Source organism: Fusarium falciforme, chromosome 8 (assembly GCF_026873545.1).
Source record: "Fusarium falciforme chromosome 8, complete sequence".
Classification (NCBI taxonomy): Eukaryota; Fungi; Ascomycota; class Sordariomycetes; order Hypocreales; family Nectriaceae; genus Fusarium; species Fusarium falciforme.
In genome coordinates, this window is record NC_070551.1 from 1378604 (window position 1) to 1396742 (window position 18139).

The following is an 18139-nucleotide window of genomic DNA, read 5'->3' on the forward strand; positions in this document are numbered from 1 at the left end:
TCAGCTAAAGAATTCTTCTACGCCCGATGGACGGCTCAACCGCCACCGCCAAGCTGCTGCCGGAGTTATCGGGCCTCGCCCTGCCCCTCGCAGGTCTCACTTGGCCCCAGCGACGGTCGAATAAACGGCTCCGGGAGGCGGGAGGGGAGGGGATGCCAGCGCGGCAGCAATCCGCGCGCAACAGCTGTCTCCGCAGAGCTCAAACGCCTGAACCCTGTGCAAGATGTAAGGGTGACCAGGCGAGCTAGCACAAGCATAACCAGGCCCGAGTGGATCGTAAGTTGTTTTGTCAACAGGGGGTGGCCTTTAACTGTGTACTTGTTCGACAGCAAGGGGAAGGACCATCACCTCCGGTACAGACAACGAGCTCATCCCTGAGGCTCGAGCCATGATGGCATCTGCGAGTTTTATATTTCGGTGGGAGCGAGAAACAATCACCTTTTCGTCCCATGCAGGCGTTTCTCCTGGGATGCTCTGGCTACTATGTACGTACCAAGACGTGCATTGCGACGAGCTGACCAGGCAACCCTGGTAGCCAGAGACTGCAAGCCGCAAGTCTGGACTCGCTCACAGCGACAGAGATGGGACTGAAGCTCAAGGCACGTTTTTCATTCTGACGTTTTGCTCTGTCGCACTTCCTTTAAAAAGCGGAAACCTCGTGGTGACGGATCGCTGTGAAAACAAAGTTTGACCCAGATGTTGATTTAATTTACGACCAACAGAACTCATCCTACGGCACCTCCCGCTGCACACCATCGTCGTTGGTTCGTTGCTTTGGCTGGGGATCAACGTGTTTGTTAGTGCTGTGCTGCATGGATGAAAGCCCGAACGTCTGCCCAGCCACGAGGACGCTGTACCCTTTGTTCTATTTATCTTGGTATGACCTCACTTGATCCAAAGTCACCAACACCGTGCTCGCTTGAACTGGGAAAGAAAAGCATTATCTCTGGGATCATCAATAGGAGGAACGTAGCATCGATGCACAGGGGCACCCAAATAGGAAATCGCCGCAAATATAGATGAATCACGTGACACATCCAGCGACGCGTTACCTGAGACGCGACCTGTGTGTTTTCCCAGGGGCAAAGACGTCACCGACTCTCCATCACCAGGCAAGGAGCCATTCCAAAAGCCGACAAGGGCTCACTGGACACTAGGCTGGTTTGCGTCTTTGCTTCTCAAACGTTGCGACCCGCCCCTTGTCTCATCCCATCATCCTATGCCCATCTCGTCCCATGAATCTGGCAGCTCCGAAGCCTCATGGCAACTCCGTCCCGCCCATCGCTGCCGCTCCGCCGTCAGTCGTCTACTAGGAGCCTTCGACATGACAATGATGACTTGGCGCAGTCGTTGAAACAGCTGTCCATCTCCACCTCGCCCGGCCGCGCTCATGGCTCACCGCACCTCTCCGAACCCAGCACTCCCTTTCGTGCATCAGGACGCCGTACTTCGCAGTCCCCAAGGCCCAATGCTCGACTCCCATCTCGTAGCCCTTCGCAAGGGCGCGATCCCGGCTCGGGAACGCCCACGCTTCTTCGAAAGGCCTCGATGAACTCGCTGCGGTCTTCAAACGGAATGGGAGCTGTCCCGACTCCTACTCGACGTGCTAGTACCACGCATATCATGTCACCATCCCCCAAGTCTCCCTTAGCTACTCCCCCTGTCCAGGAGAAGCCCCGACCGACCGCCAGCTCAATTGCACACGACGTCTTGAGTGCCGAATTGCAAGCGCATCACTCACCCGAATGTGCAAGCCAACCGCAAACGATCGTGGTCCTCAACGATGCCGTCTATGGTCACCGATTCTCCCGACCGAGAACCTCCCGGGCCGCCCTTGGGACGATTGTCGAACGCCCGGAAAGAATAAAGGCAGCTGTCTTGGGCATCTCGACAGCTTATGTGCGCCTCGGTGGGCGGCACAGCGAGGGAGCATTTCCACCACATCCCAGGAGGGATGTCGAAGACCTGCCAGGGATCCCCTTTCGGATACACAAGACGGAGCGTAAACTTTCACTGTTATCACCGGCTGTTGTCAATGTTCATGGAACGAAATGGATGGAAGAATTGAAGATGATGTGCGAGGCGGCCGAGTCGAAGCTTGCAATGGGAGGCAAAGAACTCCAGAGGCCAGAGTTGAACCGAGGAACCGAGAAAGCACCCGAAAAGTTTCATGAAGGGGACTTATACCTCTGCTCGGAGTCTCTTAACGCTATGGAGGGTGCCCTGGGAGCTGTTTGCGAAGCCATTGATACCGTCTTCGGTCCTGGACCTCAACGTGCGTTTGTGGGAGTGAGACCTCCAGGTCACCACTGCTCTGCTTCATACCCTTCGGGATTCTGCTGGATCAACAATGTTCACGTCGGAATCATGCATGCTGCCCTTAATCACGGGCTTACACACGCCGCTATCATCGACTTTGATCTTCACCACGGTGACGGATCTCAGGCCATCACCTGGCAACATAACACTCGAGCTAACGCGGCGGCCAAGAACGCTGCTGCGTGGAAGAAGTCGTCTGTAGGCTATTTCAGCTTACACGACATCAACTCGTATCCGTGTGAGATGGGTGATGAGGAGAAGGTTAAGAACGCCAGCATCTGCATTGATAATGCGCACGGCCAAACGGTTTGGAATGTCCACCTGCAGTCGTGGAAGACCGAGGAAGAGTTTTGGCGACTCTACGAGACGAAGTACAGCGTCCTGCTGGAAAAGACCAGGAACTATCTCAAGAACCAGGCAGAACGGCTACGACAGTCAAACCAGGTTCCCAAGGCCGCCATTTTCTTCTCGGCTGGCTTTGATGCGAGTGAGTGGGAGAGCGCAGGAATGCAGCGCCATCAGGTCAATGTTCCGACGGAGTTCTACGCCCGGATAGCCCAGGACGTCATCAAACTGGCCGCCGAAGAGGGACTTGAGGTCGATGGCCGCATCGTCAGCGTCTTGGAGGGTGGCTATAGCGACAAGGCTTTGTTTTCCGGTATTCTCAGTCATCTCAGTGGCTTGGCAGATGACCAGACATATGAACGAGAGCCGCAGAACCTGGGACGTCTTGGTGCGGAGATGGGACACAAGATCGGAGTGCTCGCGGAGGAAGACGATGAGATGGATACGAAGCCATCGCTGGACTCTGTTCACAGCTATGATCCAGCCTGGTGGGCAAGTCCACGGCTGGACGAGCTTGAAGCTATAGTTGCAGGTCCTGGCGGTCCTGCAGCGAAGCCACACAGCAACACGCTTCCCACTTACTTCTCTCCGACACAAGCGTCAACAGCTAGGGTTGCTGATCCTATCAAGATGCGGCGCAGTCTTTCCAACTTGGGTGCTTCACTATCACGGCCTGCCTCGCCGCCCCCGCCAGAGGTCCCCTGGACGGTTGCAGCCCACGAGCTCAGCAAGCTTCTCATCCCTGAAAGTCGCCAGACAGACAGCTGCAAACCTGAGGATTTGAACGCTGAGGCAAGCCGAGCGAGACGAGACCGCCAGTCATTGCTTATGGGAATTGACCTTAACCCTCCGGCCCCAGCTTCACGCCCGACGTCACGCATGTCTTTGCGTGAGAGACGGCCCAAACCAGCTCCTCCCCCTCAGCCCACCAAGGACAAGGCGCCAAAGGGTCGTAGACAGACAATGGCTACCGCCACTTTGACTGCAGACAAGGCAAGTGTTCTACCTCTATATATGTAAGTGAGCCAAAGCTAACTCTTCGCAAGGCTGTGGCCCGTGGTATCCCTTCGAGGACCAACGGCGATGAGCCGGTGCGGAGAACCAGTCGACGCCTTAGCGAGGTACCGACTACTCTCGCATCCAGGGCTACATCGCAGACTTCGTCCAGCAATGAAGCTGACCTTCCGGAGGGCTCTGAGGCCCCTGGTCCTGGCTCTCCAGCGAGCACCAGGGCACCTCCCGGTGGAGGCCTTCAGGTTAAGAAAACACGAAACCCAGTCGCTCCTCGTAAAGAGCCCGCGCCAAGGGCGCCTCGAGGCACCAAAAAGGTTGCTCCTCCCACGACATCACGGCCCCCTACAGCAGCCCAAAGGGTTCACCCATCGACAAAGCCTCAGGCCAGGGCTGGCCCATCTTGTGCAACGGGTGATGATATCGATAGCATCACAACAGGGATGAAGAAGATCCGCATCAACCTCATCACTCAGTCCCAGAAGGAAGCCAGAGAGCGAGCCCGACTTGAAGCTGAAAAGGTCAAGGCCAGATCTGTGTCTGCCTCTGCTGCTATCAGCCAGCCCAAGCCTGCTCGGCCCATCGAAGCCCCAGCCGACCGCCGACAGTCGCCGGAAATCAGAGGCCCTGACTCGGGGAACATCTCTCCCACTCAGATTGCAGCCCCTAACTCTGAGATTCCTACCCCTCCGGCCACAATCACGTCCAGCGGCCTTACAACGCCTTTCCCAGATGCCCCTTTTGAGATCAATGAGCCACAGCAGGTCTCGCTGCCCCCTAGTTCTTCTCCCATTCCTTCTGTTTCCATTCAATCGAGCGACGACGACAATGTGTTTATTGCGTACCAACCCGAAGGCCCTGCACCAGTGGCTGTGGCTCAACAGGAACCCATCAAATGGCTCCCGCCTAATGTGCAAACGCCATCTTCACAAACGCCTGCCGCAACACCAAGCCCGGTAAAGAAGAGCAACCTCTTCCAGTATACCGAGGGAATCCCGTTTGCGCCACGACCGCAACAGCATGCGGGGGAGCAGAAGCCGACAGATGAAGGTGCCAAGTCCGAGCCACCCGCTTCTAAATCTGTTCAAGAAATCCCTGAGACACCTCAGCATGAGAGACGAGGGTGAAATCCTGTTAAATGTCCCATTTCCTGTAATTCGCGGATAGCTGGCTATCTGTTCTACTTCAAGACTCTCTATCAAGAGGGTGTGGCGGTATTTGAAGCCAATACTCGATTATAGTTGTCCCTATCTTTCTTTGCTCGATTTGCCCCTTCTTCCTTGGAACGTTTCATCCTCGGACCAACCCATCTTTGGATGTCAGGTGTCCCAGCACGATACCCTTTCTCTTGGCTTCTCAGATGTAGTTGCCGCCCGTTTCTAAATAGCTCTAGTTTTTCTTTCTAATTCATGACTTGTACGGCTGGCTCGTCTCTTCCTCCTCATTCACTTGCTGTCTATTGAGTTTCTAGGGGAAACTCTGGCGGAAAATATCGACAGGGACGCTGACGTCCTCGACGACGGATCTGTTGGGGCCCTCGATGCCAGGATGGAACTTCCTCTGCAAGGTCCACACCTCTTGGATGCCTAGGCTCTCAAGATAGGCGACTGTGCGGGCATAGTTTGTGGCGACCTGGGCGATGCCGTGGCTGTCGTCGGAGAAGGTGAATTTGCCGCCCATCTTGATCCATTCCTGATGAATGTGGTCAGCATCACCACGCATAAAAGGCCAAGCAGGAAGGTGTTTCGGGTCATCTTACCTCGGCAATGATCCTGCACGGATAAGGCTCCGCCAGTCCCTTGCGCAGCGCGGCACTGTTTACTTCGAGCCATCCTCCTTGCTCCCGTGCAAGTTTGAGATTCCGAATGACGCGCTCCCACACACCCTTCCACTGGCGAATGTCCCTCCCAGGGTCCTCGCTCATCAGACGGATGAGGTCAAAGTGGCCGACGACGCGGGGCTTGAGCTCCTGCAGCATGTGATACTGAAGGTCGTAATAGTCCTCGTAGAGCTTCTCCTCTGTACCACCCTCGCTGGCGTCCCGGGCAGCGGCAAACATGGTGGCATCGTAGTCAATTGGGACACCGTGCACATGATGCACTGAGCCGATGAAATAGTCAATGATGGGGTGTTCAGCCAATGTCCGAACGTGGGCGGCAAAGTCGGGGCGAATGAACTCGGCCTCAAAACCAATCAGGATGTGAACCTTGGAGGCGTACTCTCGCTGCAGACGCTGTGCCTCGACGAGATAAGCCTCATGACGAGGGGGCAGAGCCTCAAGAGCAGCTTGAGGGTCATCAAGCTAAGAAATTGTGAGACATTTCCAAAAACACATGGTGTTGAGTCAAAACTCACCTCTTCGGGATAAAGATCTCGCTGCTCATAGCGGGGCATATGCTCCGTGAGCCCAATGGTCTTGTAGCCGAGCTCGACAGCATGCTTGATGATGTCCTCGAGCTGGTCCTTGGCATGTCCCGGGCAGAACTGCCCGGAGTGGGAGTGCATCGTGAAGGCCATGGTTAACTCTGTCCAATTTGCTAGTGAGTCAATGATAATTCTATTAAATACTTGAACCTTTTGTTGAGATGAGCAATTAAGCTCATGTCATGGCAGCCGGCCTTGAAAGTTTCGTAATTCCCCACGTTCTCATCCCGTTGGTGGTCAGCCAGTCAAGCTGCTCCACTTTTCCCAATTGGGAAAGTCTATAAATATCACCTCCCTCTTTGAGAAGCCACGGAATTCAACACCAACATAGGTACTTTTTTTCCATCAAGGCATCGACAACATGTAACTTTATATACAATGATTGTATATATACACATTATTTATATATGATGTCAAGAAATGCATTTTTCAAACATCCATCGAGTACAATTCGCTGTTTCCATCCCGTCCACCAAAACGCCTTGCATGCATGCCCTTTCCAATGCCAATGTTATACAGAAATCTTTACTTCTTCTTCTCTCACGTCTTCTCGTACAGCGGAATGTCTCCGTAGCTATACACTCCAGGCGCCATGCTAATGTATCTTCCGGCAACTAACCCTCCACTGCTGCCACCTGCCGAGACATCAGATACTACAGCTGGCCTTGCTACCTTGCCTTCATCCTGCACGACTCCTATGCCGTAGCTCCGGCCTCCCGTGCCGCTCTTGTTCCAGCCGAGTTGGAACGTCTTGCGCCGGAGACATCGTGCGAGGTCTTCGTCTGACATCCACTCGGCGCCATCTGGTAGTCGCCACCATAACGTTGAATCAGCGAGGAGACTGGCCTGCGCTGCGATACTGCCGGGGCTCTTGGGCAGCGGTGCGCCTCGCGGTGCCGTGCGGAGCGAGAGCAGGCCGAACATGAATGTCACGGCTAGGAGGCCGGCGAGGACGTACGTCTGAACGCTAGACTGCGTCAGACGAGAGATGTAGTAGTCGATAGACGCCGGTATAGAGTCGTCAGCCCGTGCTCGCTTGGATGACAACGGTCGTCGCATCATGTCGCTGTTAAGAGCCTGCGCGCCAAGGATGCCATGCTGCAGTCGAATAGCTTGTGATACAGCATTCTGCCTCTCTGGCAATACCAATCGTTCCAAAGACATCTCCACCCTTGAAAGCACCAGCGTGCGGAAGAAGCTGTCCAAACCTTCGAGCTTATTATCATCAGTGCCGACGTCGTCGAGGGCCCCATATACGCTAGTAATGTCGGCCTCAACATCTGAAGGTCGCTGACTGGTCGTGTTGATGATAGGGATGGCGTTGGTATCGATGCGGAGATCCTCAGTGTGGAACGTGGTGTGTACGTCGACCTCCATGATTGTTTGGTTGCACAACAGCACTGAGATCATGCCTTCGCTGTCGCAGCTGCCCCAGACGTAGTTGAGTGAGAACTTGGATGTAAGCTGCGCGCATGATGATGCTACAAGCGCTGTGTAAGCCTGGTTCCCTTTGCAGATGGGCTGCTTCTTTGTGCCAGCCACAGGAACACACTCCCACTTCGATCCCTGACTTCCCGTCAAGGTGAGTGTCTCGCAGGTGAGAGCGGCCCTGAGCGCAGGCACATTACTGATAAGCTGCGTGTTCGGCAGCGGCCACTGATCAGGATGATCCGCGAGTGTAACTTCTGGCAGTGCGACGTCTTCCCAGGTCCATCTCGGGTACTTGGGCGTCTCCTGAAGCAGGACCTGGTTGACAACGGCAGTGTCGATGGCGGTGCTGAGAGACTTTGTCGTCGACTTGAACTCGGTCTGAGGCTGGAGTTGAAGCTTGGCTGTCTGTGGGATCTGGGTGATGGCGAAGAGGCCCGCGGTGAAGATGGGCATCAGCCAGCCCAGCATTGCAGTGCTCTTTGCTAGGAACACGGCCCAGTCCTGGTGCTTGATGGCCTTTCCAGCACTCCGGAGGCCAAACTCGTTCATGTAGGTGAGTCCCAGCGACTCCTGGAAGCGGCACTTGGCGACGGTTAGCTTGAGGAAAGGAGCCAGTCGTCGTCGGTCAATGTCGATGCGTGTCCAGAAGACGGCGATGGCGACAAAGATGAGGGTAGGAAGACATGTCCACAGGATAAAGACGTTGTCTGAGAACTCGAGTCCTTCCCTGCTGCCCCTAAGGCTAAAGATGACGCAGATGCCGGCGAGAAGTCCAATCGAAACGGAGACGCTGGTGACCTGGGTCCGAGCACGCTGAGTCCACGGCCGATATATCCCCATCGTCTCATTAGAACCTTCAGGACTCTCAGTATTGAAAGAACCGTTTCCTCCGCTGAGCTGTCGCAGTTGAAACATCTTTTCTGGTTTGCGTCCAGGTTGTCGCAGTTCAGTTGTGTACCATGAGCCCGCTAGCCGAGCTGCAACTGTTTCCATGTCCGCATTACCTGTACCAGTTAATCGTGCTAGGAACTGTTGGCTGCTGGCGAGAAGGGCGGCTGTCCCAGCAGGAGAAGTAGGATCTCGAGGCGCAATACCCCGCGATGAGGGGGCGTGGTAGAGCATGGGGAGGAGCACGCCCGAGAGAATGAGGAAGACGCCGACCATGGCGTGTAGGATTCCCATACGGGCTCGGAGAAGAGTGGTGCCATCGACGAGGATCTCGGCGTGAAAGACGGCAGTGGAAAGGACAATCTGAACGCGGAGAAGGAGCTTGACGGCGATAGATGCGACGACAAGGTGATGGCGATTTCGAAAGCCCTTGGTCAAGGCCTGGAAGCTTCCCAGGCTTGGGTAATCGAGGAGGATGGTTCGGTGAGCCTGCTTGCGGCGTGTCTCGTCAACGCTGGTGGGACGGTGATCGAGTATCATCCAGGGCGTGTAGAGTAATGCTTGAGCTTCGACGCGGGACCATAGCATGGCCATGATAGAGATAACTTATCAGATTGTGAGCATTCACTTACACGACACTTACACAGAGGGTAATGTTCCTGACGATCACTCACCTACTACAGGTCCAAACGTCCACACACCCCTGATGTTGCTCTCGACGTCATCCCTCGACAGCAGCCACATAACAACCTCGCCGACCACAGCCAGCATTATAGAGGTCCCGGTGAATACAGCAATCACCCTCCGTCGCAGCCATTTAGGCCTCCATCCGTCCCTCAGCGGAACCTCGGTCGGCTCCGGCACGTCGGCGTGTCTAAAGTTGGTCTCCCCGTGAGCTCCAGCAGTGTTGGGCGGGGTGTCATAGTACGGCGTCTCGAGGAGGGCGTCCATGTGGTTCGAAGTCCTCACGAGTCTCGGGTCCGTCATGCCGGACATTCTCGGCGAGGAAGCAAAGCCATCGCTGCTGGGCGACGTGGGAAACTGACCCCTCTGCAGCTGTCCCGGACTCGGAGGGTAAAACGGACTGAGAGGAAACCCAGGGCTCGCGGGACTGTTGGGCGACTGGAAGCCTGCTCGGGGGCTGACGATGGGCGTCGAGGGCCCCGAGCGCGAGGGCAGAGGCGGCGAGAGTAGAGGAGGAGGATGCTGGATGAGGGGCGCCGAGGACGTGACGGTCGAAGGATACCGGGCGTAGCTGAAGCCGGCCGACGACCTCGTCTCGCTGTAGGCGCCAGCGACGATCTTGTCCTCGCCGGCCGAGGGGTGATGGAGGCCAAGGTTTGTCCATGGCGCTGCCATGTCGGTTTTGTTGCGAGTCCCCCAAACGGGGACTTGGTTGTTTGTGTGTGTTTGTGATATTCTATTTGTTAGTTTATTGTGGCAGCCTTGTTTCTTTGTGTTCCTTTTTTCTTTCTTTCAAAAGAGAGGCATTCACATTGTTTGACTGCCCTCTTCCCTCCCCCTCTAACAATGAGGGCAACTGGAATGAATGTATAAGTTTGAATTAGGGGTTTAAACAATAAGGAGAAGAAGTAAAGAGTGTCAAAACGTCAAAAAAGAAAAGACTAAGAAAAAAGGGAATGGATGCTTTCAACGCCCGACTCTTGATGTGTATGAAGAAGCATCTCTTTCTTCCTCCTCCCTCTTCCACCACATCTTTCTCTCTTCGTCCCTCAATAGTTCGCAAGCCCACGTCTATAGTTCCTCCCATCTTAGCCCACATTCCATTCCTAGCTCGCCCACCAGACTGGGTATCCTGGTCGTTGGTGGTGCCCCTGACCCACCGACGAACCACGCGGCCGGCTTGGGAGAGACCCTCGCGTGTAAGACACCACAGAGAAGGCTTTTGCAACCGCCTGTCTCCTGTCTGTCGGTCGGTACGCACGAGATATCACATCCAAGTCATCAAGCCCTTGGCGCCGCCACGAGGCACAGACTTGCAGCCGGAGTACCCGAGCCTCGCAGACAGGACAGACTTGCACTCTTGTCTATTACTCATGAGAGGAGAATGGCCCTCCCGCTTGAGCTTGCCGCCATCAGCTCGCCGGTCCACCGTCGTGACCGTGCCTACCTACCTACAAGAGCCGTGCCAGTGCCAGACTGGAAGAGGGAGGGGGTCAAGAACGGAACAGGCTCACCAAACTGGCCTGACGCGTCCCATGATGGGCTATGCCCCCCGTCCCCTGCCCCTCGTCTCTCCATGTTCCTGTTTCGCGGCTCCAGGGCCAAGCTTCTTTATTCATCTAGACCTCCCGTCTTAGCCTGGTTTGTGCATGTTAGTGTCTTCTCCCTTCAACGCTTGCTCCTATTCATAGTAGTCTACGGAGTACCTTTTTCTTCAATAGTCTGATAAGCCACGCACAAGCCCAGGGGTAAAAGCGACATGCCAAATGCAAGTTAATCCATAGGACGCAAAAAAGAAATCCAGGCACGGAGTTACCATCGTGGAGGGGGAAAAGAAGAAGGAAAAAACCTCCGTAGCTGAGACGCCACCCCTCGACAATCAGGTCTGCGCTCTTGGACAGGACGGTCTCGACTCTTTTCTGATGACTCTCAACCAATTGGAAGAGACTCTTGAACGCGCAAACCCCGGTCCCCCGAGTGCAACCCAACGCCGCACCGTTGGCGCCGCCGCCATGCTACCCCTAGTAGTCCGGTCGACCGTCAAGGTTTCCTGCAAGGGGAAATTACACGATGCTCCACCATCCGGGAAGCGCGCTTGAGCCATCCCAGGGATCGATCCATCCAGACTGAAAGGCAAACAGACAGTTGGTTCTTAGTTACGTTACCAACAATCAGCTTGGACACTTGCATGACGACTCCTCATCAATCATTTAAACATGCCGTCCGTAGAGAGATAGCCGAGCAGAGAGGAGAAGCCAAGACTTGGACCTAGTTTCAACCCGGAGTATGGAGTATCAACCCGGCCGTCAGTCATCCCTTTACAAAGCCATCCCATTCCATTCTTCACCATGTAACTTCACGCTCACCATGTGTGTAACTTGACACTCGCCAAATCAGCCTTATCGAGACGTCAATGCAACCTCTCGATATGCCCAAGCAAGTAAGCAGACACAAAGAGGGCCTTCCCGCCAAAAGGGGGTCCCGACGCCCATCCTGGCCCATAACGCCATCTCCAGTGCATTAACCACATGTCGGGAGAGAGATTAAACCCAATCAGTTTTTTCGGTATTGGAAGGAAGCTTGAAGGAATCTTGAAAGGAATATTGGGATTCAATCACATCAAGACATCATAGACAAACCAGAGACACAAGACATGACATGTGCTCACCAGTCTGGACTTGAAAAGGGACACATTGACACGACATGTTAATACACATCGGATCGGTCACAGTCTCTTTTGCTTTGGATTTTTTTTGTTTTCTAACATCTCGGATATGCTGGACCACAACAACACCACCACATAAAACAATCATCGTCCGTTGTCCTCACAATTTGATGCCTCTTCTGCATCCCAGGCCACAAGCACCCGATACATGCCGCGTCTCGAGGAGACCACACTTGTTCCTCTTTAATGTACAGGTCGGCATGTATCTTTGCCCTCTCCTCCCCTATCCTGTCCCGAAACGCCCGTCTACGCTAGCCAAGGCTGTTCCATTCATTCCACCTCTTGCATATCCACCCTCCCGGTTTTGACAACACAAGAAACGACAAGAAAGACAAGTTTTTTGTAAAATTGGAAACCAAAAGCATTAAAAATGATGCCCAGGTCGCCAGGATGGAGCCGGAAGAACAAAATGTAGGTGCGTGGGGGCTCTACCCCTTGAAGTGGCGCCAGGCGTGAAGAGGGAAATATGATAGTAGTAGGTAGTAGTAGTAGTATGGTCGAAGTGTCCGACCAGCAAGTCTATAGCGAAGGCCAAGGCGGATGTCGCGTCGTCTTCGTCAACATGGTGAAGAAAGAACAAGGTAAGAAAAACATTCGAGTAGAAGGCTCATGGTGAGCGGAGGGCCAGTGCAGCTCAGTGCGAGTGTCCAAGTCATCCATCCATCCATCTGCTGCCAACCACCGTCACCGTGTCGTACGTAGGGGTCGGAGTAGTCGTCACAGTCCACCTGAAGGGTATCGAAGTGTAAAAGAAAAATGCGCACTAGAGACATGTGATAATTTTGTTAACTGACAACCGAGATCGGCACCGCTCAGTTCCATCCCAGCGAGTTCTCCGCGGCGACAGGCGCAGAGATGTACGCTGTCCGGGCAGAGTTGCCCATGCCGCTTCGGCCGCTGCCGTGGCTGTCACGGCCGGCAGGACGGCCAACCATCGAGTTGGTTGCCGCTGTGCCACCGTAGGCAGAGAAGTCCCGGCTCATCAGAGCGCCTCCCATGAGGGCGGGGCTGCCGTTGCCAGTGTATCGCATCTCAGACGATCGCTGGCTGCTGCCGATGGAGCTGGTGCGGCGGTGGCCCTGCTGCTTCTTGCGCTTGTATCGTCGGGCAACGAGGAACATGGCAGCGCCGTACATGACACTAAGACCAATGGCACCAACAGCGATACCAGCGGTCGTAGCCTTCTCCTTAGCCGACTTGTTGCTGTCACCGTCGTTGCCGAAACCATCATTGTTGTTACCACCATCGCTGTCTGAGCTGCCATCATCACCAGTAGCGGTTGCACCCTCATCTCCCAAGATATCAATCCTCGTGTTGATGACCGAGGTCAGGTTACGGACAATCTCATCTTCGTTGTTGTACAGAAGAGAGTTGGGGGTCAAGAGATCGGCCTGAAGAGCGTCGATCATGTTCTCGGGGTAGTAAACCTTGGCCAGGGCAGTGATGTATCCCCACTGCGACTGAGTATCCTGAGGAACGATGCTGTCGACATAGGTTCGGTTCTCGTCGAAACCACCAGCGTAAGCAAGACCCTTGGGGAGGTACTTGAAGACTTGAGCGGCAGCGACGGTGTTCTTGGCCACGAACTTGTAGTTGAGCGGGTACAGGAAACCAATCTGGATGAGGCGAGATCCTTCAGGGGCAACTCGGTCGGGATCATCGGGGAAGATCTTGCTTGGGATGTCGGTGGGGATACCGGTGCTGGTCTCTGTCTCAGTAGGAGCCGTGGGGAGAACCGTGTTGGAGGTAGGCTCGAAGACGATGGTCGTAGGCAGCCAAGCATCGGTGTTGGTGAGCGTGGCGGTAGGTCGGATGCTGGTGACAGGATCGGCCGAAGGAACGAGGGTGGTGGGAATGGGCTCGGTGGGAACGGGCTCAGAAGTCACCTCAGGGGCCTCGCTGGTAGGCTCGTTGGTGGGCACATCCTCGGTGGCAGTCTCGACAGGGGCCGAAGTCTCATCAGCATCGGTCTGGGGAGCACTCTGAGTCTCCTCTCCGGTGGGCTCCTCAGTAGCAGTGGCCTCGGACTGGGGCTCCGTCTCAGTGGCTGGCTCCTTGGTAGCCTCGGACTCGGTAGCGGGCTGCTCAGTGGCTTCGGACTGAGTGGCGGGCTCGGTGGGCTCCGAGTCGCTGGCAGTGCCGGTAGGTTCGCCGGTAGGTTCAGTGGCGGGCTCAGTGACAGACTCAGTAGCGGGCTCGGTGGCGGGCTCGGTAGCAGGCTCGCTGGTAGGCTCAGAAGGAGGCTCAGTGGTGTTACCAGCAGGAGCAGAAGTCTCGCCGGTGGGAGGACCCTCAGTCTGGGTACCCGTAGGCACGTCAGTGGGCTCAGACGGGCTGGTGGTCTCAGGACCATCGGTGTTGGTCGGGACAGCTGGCTCCGTCTCAACACCCGAGGTAGGCTCAGTGTCAGGAGGGGATGTGGTAGGGTCCGTGTCGATGCCCGAGGTCACATTAGGAATCTCGGTGTCGGGAATGTTGGTAGGAGCCTCAGTAGTCTCAGGGAGTTCAGTGTCGGGTGGCAGAGTAGGGTCAATGGCCGAAGTAACATCAGGAGACTCAGTGACAGGAACCGAAGGCTCGGGAGCAGCCGAGGTGATGTCAGTGATATCGGTAGGCTCAGGGGCAACGCTGGTGGGGACGAGGTCTGTAGGCTCGGGAGCGACACTGGTGGGAATCAGATCTGTGGGCTCAGGAAGAACACTGGTTGGGATGAGGTCCGTAGGCTCAGGAGCAGCGCTTGTAACGTCAACGGGGCTGGTGGTCTCAGGGTTGGTCACGGGCTCAGAGAGGGTCTTCTGAGAGTCGTCGTCGGCAGGAGCGGAGGTAGGCTGCTCGTCAACGGGAGCAGACGTGGCGGAGGGGACGACGACGGGCTCAGACTGAGTCTCCTCGGGAGAGGTTGTCTCAACATTGCTGGGGTCGGGAAGAGCAGAGCTGATCAGAGTCTCAACGGGGTCCAAGAGGCCTTCCTTGCTTGTCGGCTCATTCTCAGGAGCAGCAGTGGTGGGTTCAGCGGTGGTCTCGTCAGGGTTGAAACTGGGGAGAGTCTCGCCGGGCCTAGAGTTCTCACGCTGAGGTTCAGCAGTCTCCTCAGGGACAGACTGAGATTGAGTCTGATCGGGTTGAGCAACAGACTGGGTCTCATCCGGCTGAGGGGCCTGGGTGTTGGTCTCCTCAGGCTGAGGCTCCAGGCTCTCGGTCTGAGCAGGATCAGGAAGGGCGGAGCTGATCAGAGTCTCGACAGGATCCAAGAGACCATCCTTGCTGGTAGGAGCAGGCTTGTTGCTCTCGGCAGGCTCAGCAGCGGACGTAGGAGCGACGGTCTGGTCGGGCTCAGGAGCCTTGGTCTCGGTCTCGATAACAGGTTCCTGGCTCTGAGTCTCCTTGGGGTCAGGGTTCCGAGTCTGAGTCTGAGCGGGTTGCTCCTGGGACTGGGTCTCAACAGTGTCGGGCTCCTTGGTCTCCGTCTGGACAGGGTCAGGAACAACGGAGGAGACAATGCTCTCAACGGGGTCCAAAAGACCCTTCTTGGAAGAAGGCTGCTCAGGGGCCTTGGTCTCAGTCTCAATGGGCGCCTGGGTGTTGGTCTCAACGGGCTCAACCTGGGAAACCTTGGGCTCGGTCGAGGGCTTGGTCTCGCTCTGAACAGGCTCAGGTGCAGCAGAAGTCTCGGGCTTAGTCTCAACCGGCTTCGTAGTTTCGGGAGCAGGCTCCTGTGTCTTCGTGTCGATAGGCTCGGCCTGGGACTCCTTGGGCTGCGTCTCGGGCTTCTTGATCTCGCTCTGGACGGGCTCGGGCTCCTGAGACTGGGTCTCTACAGCGGGTGGCTGAGTCTGAGTCTCGGCGGGTTCAGCAGGAGCAGACTGGGTCTGGGTCTCCACGGGCTTGGGAACAGACTTCTCGGGGTTGTTAGTCTGAGTCTCGATGACAGCGGGCTGAGTCTCGGTCTCGACGGGGGCAACCGAGGTCACGACACTCTTGTCAGCAGAGGGAACAGCCTGTGTCTCGGTGTTCTTGTTCGGCTCAGCCTTGGACTGCTCGGTTGTCTGAGCGGGTTCGGGGTTGGAGCTGACGGGAACAGGGCTGCTTTCGACGGGCTCAACGGTCGGCTCCTTTTCGGTCTCCTTCTTAGGCTCTTCAACTGGTGCCTCCGAAGTTGGTTGAGCCACCTGCTTGTTGGTGGTTGTGACGATGCCTGTGGGGGCAAGAAGAATTCCGGTGTCTGTTCCTGAAGCGACAACTGTAGGCTCAACAGTCTCGACTGTTGTTTCCGGGTCCTCCACCACAATACTCGATGTCGGTTGCAGAATGAGAGCTGGAGGGGCAGCGCCAGTGGCTCCGAGCCTCTGGCGGTTCAAGCCCACGTTGACCCTGTTGTCGCCATTTGTGTCCTCCCCACCGAATATGCTAGACATGAAGTCGCTGAGGCTTTCTCGCTTGTTGCTGCCAGCATTGGTCAGCGTGCTCTCGGGAGCGGGCTGCTCCTCTGAGGCTGTGATTGTCGTGTTGTTGTTGGCGAACTCTCGTCTGATCTGTCGGGGGAAGTAGATGCGCGGTCTGTTGGCCTCAACAACTGTGGATGATGCCAGGGCGATGGCAGCCGCCACGGCAAAGGATTTGGTGTGCATTTTCGATTTTTCCTACGTTTGACTCTGTATGTACTGTGTGGTGAGATGTAATGATGGCCGTCGATGAGGACGTGGGCGTATGCTAATCCTCCAGTTAGTACCAAGATACTACAAACAAGTCGACAGTACTCACTGTCAGGAATAGCTGCAGCGAATGTACTTGACAGAGATTGTCAACGAGTGTGATCTAGTTGCCATGGTTAGCAACCATCTATCATCCGAATCATGCCTCAAACATCATTGACGCGTCCCCGGCAATTCAAACATCACACCCTCCACCAACCACAAAATCGACCATCCCACCCCTCAATTCCACTGTATCGATAATGGCGATCCAAAGACGAGAAGAACTCACATATAGTTTGCGTAGAGCGTGTGTATATGCGTTTTCGAGTGCAATAAATGAGTGTCTGACGAAATTTCGTCAAGTTGGATTCAAAACAGGCGCAAGTCGTTCGATTGAGGGTGTCCGTTAGGGTTTCCTCTTGTCGGTTCGAGGTCTGAAGGATTGTCGGTTTCGCGGGAAGTATTCCAAAGATGAATCGTTACGCCGACATTTGCTATTTGCGAGAACCTCCTGAGGTCCTACAGGCGACCAGACATGAAGCGAGGCGAGGGATTAGGCGCTGACGGGTTCTCTCGAGGGATCGGCTTGCACGCGCGGGAGCGCTGTCGAGAATCGAAAAAGGACGGTCGACGACGCCTTGGAGCTTGTCGGAGGAGGTGAGGTCGGTGTGGAGAGGGAAACGAAAGGAAGGGGAGTAAAGAGAAAGAAAGGGCTGGAGAAAAGAAGGGACAGCGACAGGGCCAACAGCAAAAGGAAGGAATGAAGGCGAATGGGGAGATGGGAAGGGTATGGAAACACGACAGGGACAAGGGGACCAGGGCCAAGGAGGGAGTGTGGGTGGAGGACGATGGAGAAGGGGGTGAGCCAGAGTGAACTGAACTGGGCCTGGAGAGGGCGTGGGCACGTCGTGGGACACCTTTTTTTGGCAGCTTGAGCGTTGGAAAGGCACACGAGGCACGGTACAAAGGTACACGGCTTCGTACTCCCGTTGCAGGTGGGCTTGCTTGGATCGAGAGGAAGAGGCGCAGGCCCTAGTCGACGCTGTATGGATGGCAGCGAACAAAGAGATGGGGTCCTGCTTGTGATGGACTCATCCGTACTACCGCCGACTTGCAAAAGTACATGGGCGACAAGGGGCAGCTGGGTGTCGTCCTCTTGTACCCGTAAGGTTTTCTTCAAGTAACGCACTATCGGGTCTGACGTGGGGATGGGTCGATTTGCAAGAAACGCAGGGATGGCAATGGGGACGCGCTGCAGAATGCTTCAAGCCTCCTTCTGCAATTCATTCTGCTGTTCTTGACGGCTGATGGTCTTGAATTGACTGATGCTGCGCTCGCTGGCCGTCGACTGCGTGCGCTCAAGTGGCTCTCTATTGCTCATCTCGACAGCATATCACAAGCAGAGCCGCCGAAAGCAACCTTAGCCAGCCAAAGGTCACCTGGAACGCATTTGAGATGGTGGTGGGTGGACTAGCCTGGCCTAGCGAACAGAACCCGCCCAGGCGCCAGCCTGGAAATTGCGCACCAAAAGGGGGTTGGCCGCTGAGAGTCCAGCACAGTCCCTGGCAGTTCCCTACCGAGGCGACGTCTCTTGGGCTGGGCTGTAGGGGGTCTCGTC

At 55.6% G+C, this 18139-nt stretch overlaps 4 protein-coding genes across 4 annotated transcripts; 1 reads left to right on the forward strand and 3 right to left on the reverse strand.

Annotated features, from left to right (window-relative positions):
* Positions 1 to 1260: 1260 nt before the first annotated feature.
* On the forward strand, positions 1261 to 4802 carry NCS54_01026400 (Histone deacetylase; the record flags this gene model as incomplete). The annotated part of the gene is made up of 2 exons (XM_053155579.1): positions 1261 to 3663; positions 3711 to 4802. The coding sequence occupies 2 exons, from the start codon at positions 1261 to 1263 to the stop codon at positions 4800 to 4802; spliced, it is 3495 nt and encodes a 1164-aa protein (XP_053011554.1).
* A 340-nt stretch (positions 4803 to 5142) lies between these two features.
* NCS54_01026500 (Histidinol-phosphatase) lies at positions 5143 to 6192 on the reverse strand (the record flags this gene model as incomplete). The annotated part of the gene is made up of 3 exons (XM_053155580.1): positions 5143 to 5367; positions 5435 to 5977; positions 6031 to 6192. The coding sequence occupies 3 exons, from the start codon at positions 6190 to 6192 to the stop codon at positions 5143 to 5145; spliced, it is 930 nt and encodes a 309-aa protein (XP_053011555.1).
* A 447-nt stretch (positions 6193 to 6639) lies between these two features.
* Positions 6640 to 9777, reverse strand: NCS54_01026600 (Hypothetical protein; the record flags this gene model as incomplete). The annotated part of the gene is made up of 2 exons (XM_053155581.1): positions 6640 to 9023; positions 9093 to 9777. 2 exons carry the CDS (start codon positions 9775 to 9777, stop codon positions 6640 to 6642), a joined length of 3069 nt encoding a protein of 1022 aa, XP_053011556.1.
* A 2862-nt stretch (positions 9778 to 12639) lies between these two features.
* On the reverse strand, positions 12640 to 16455 carry NCS54_01026700 (Hypothetical protein; the record flags this gene model as incomplete). Its single annotated transcript, XM_053155582.1, has 1 exon — positions 12640 to 16455. One exon carries the CDS (start codon positions 16453 to 16455, stop codon positions 12640 to 12642), a length of 3816 nt encoding a protein of 1271 aa, XP_053011557.1.
* Positions 16456 to 18139: the final 1684 nt, after the last annotated feature.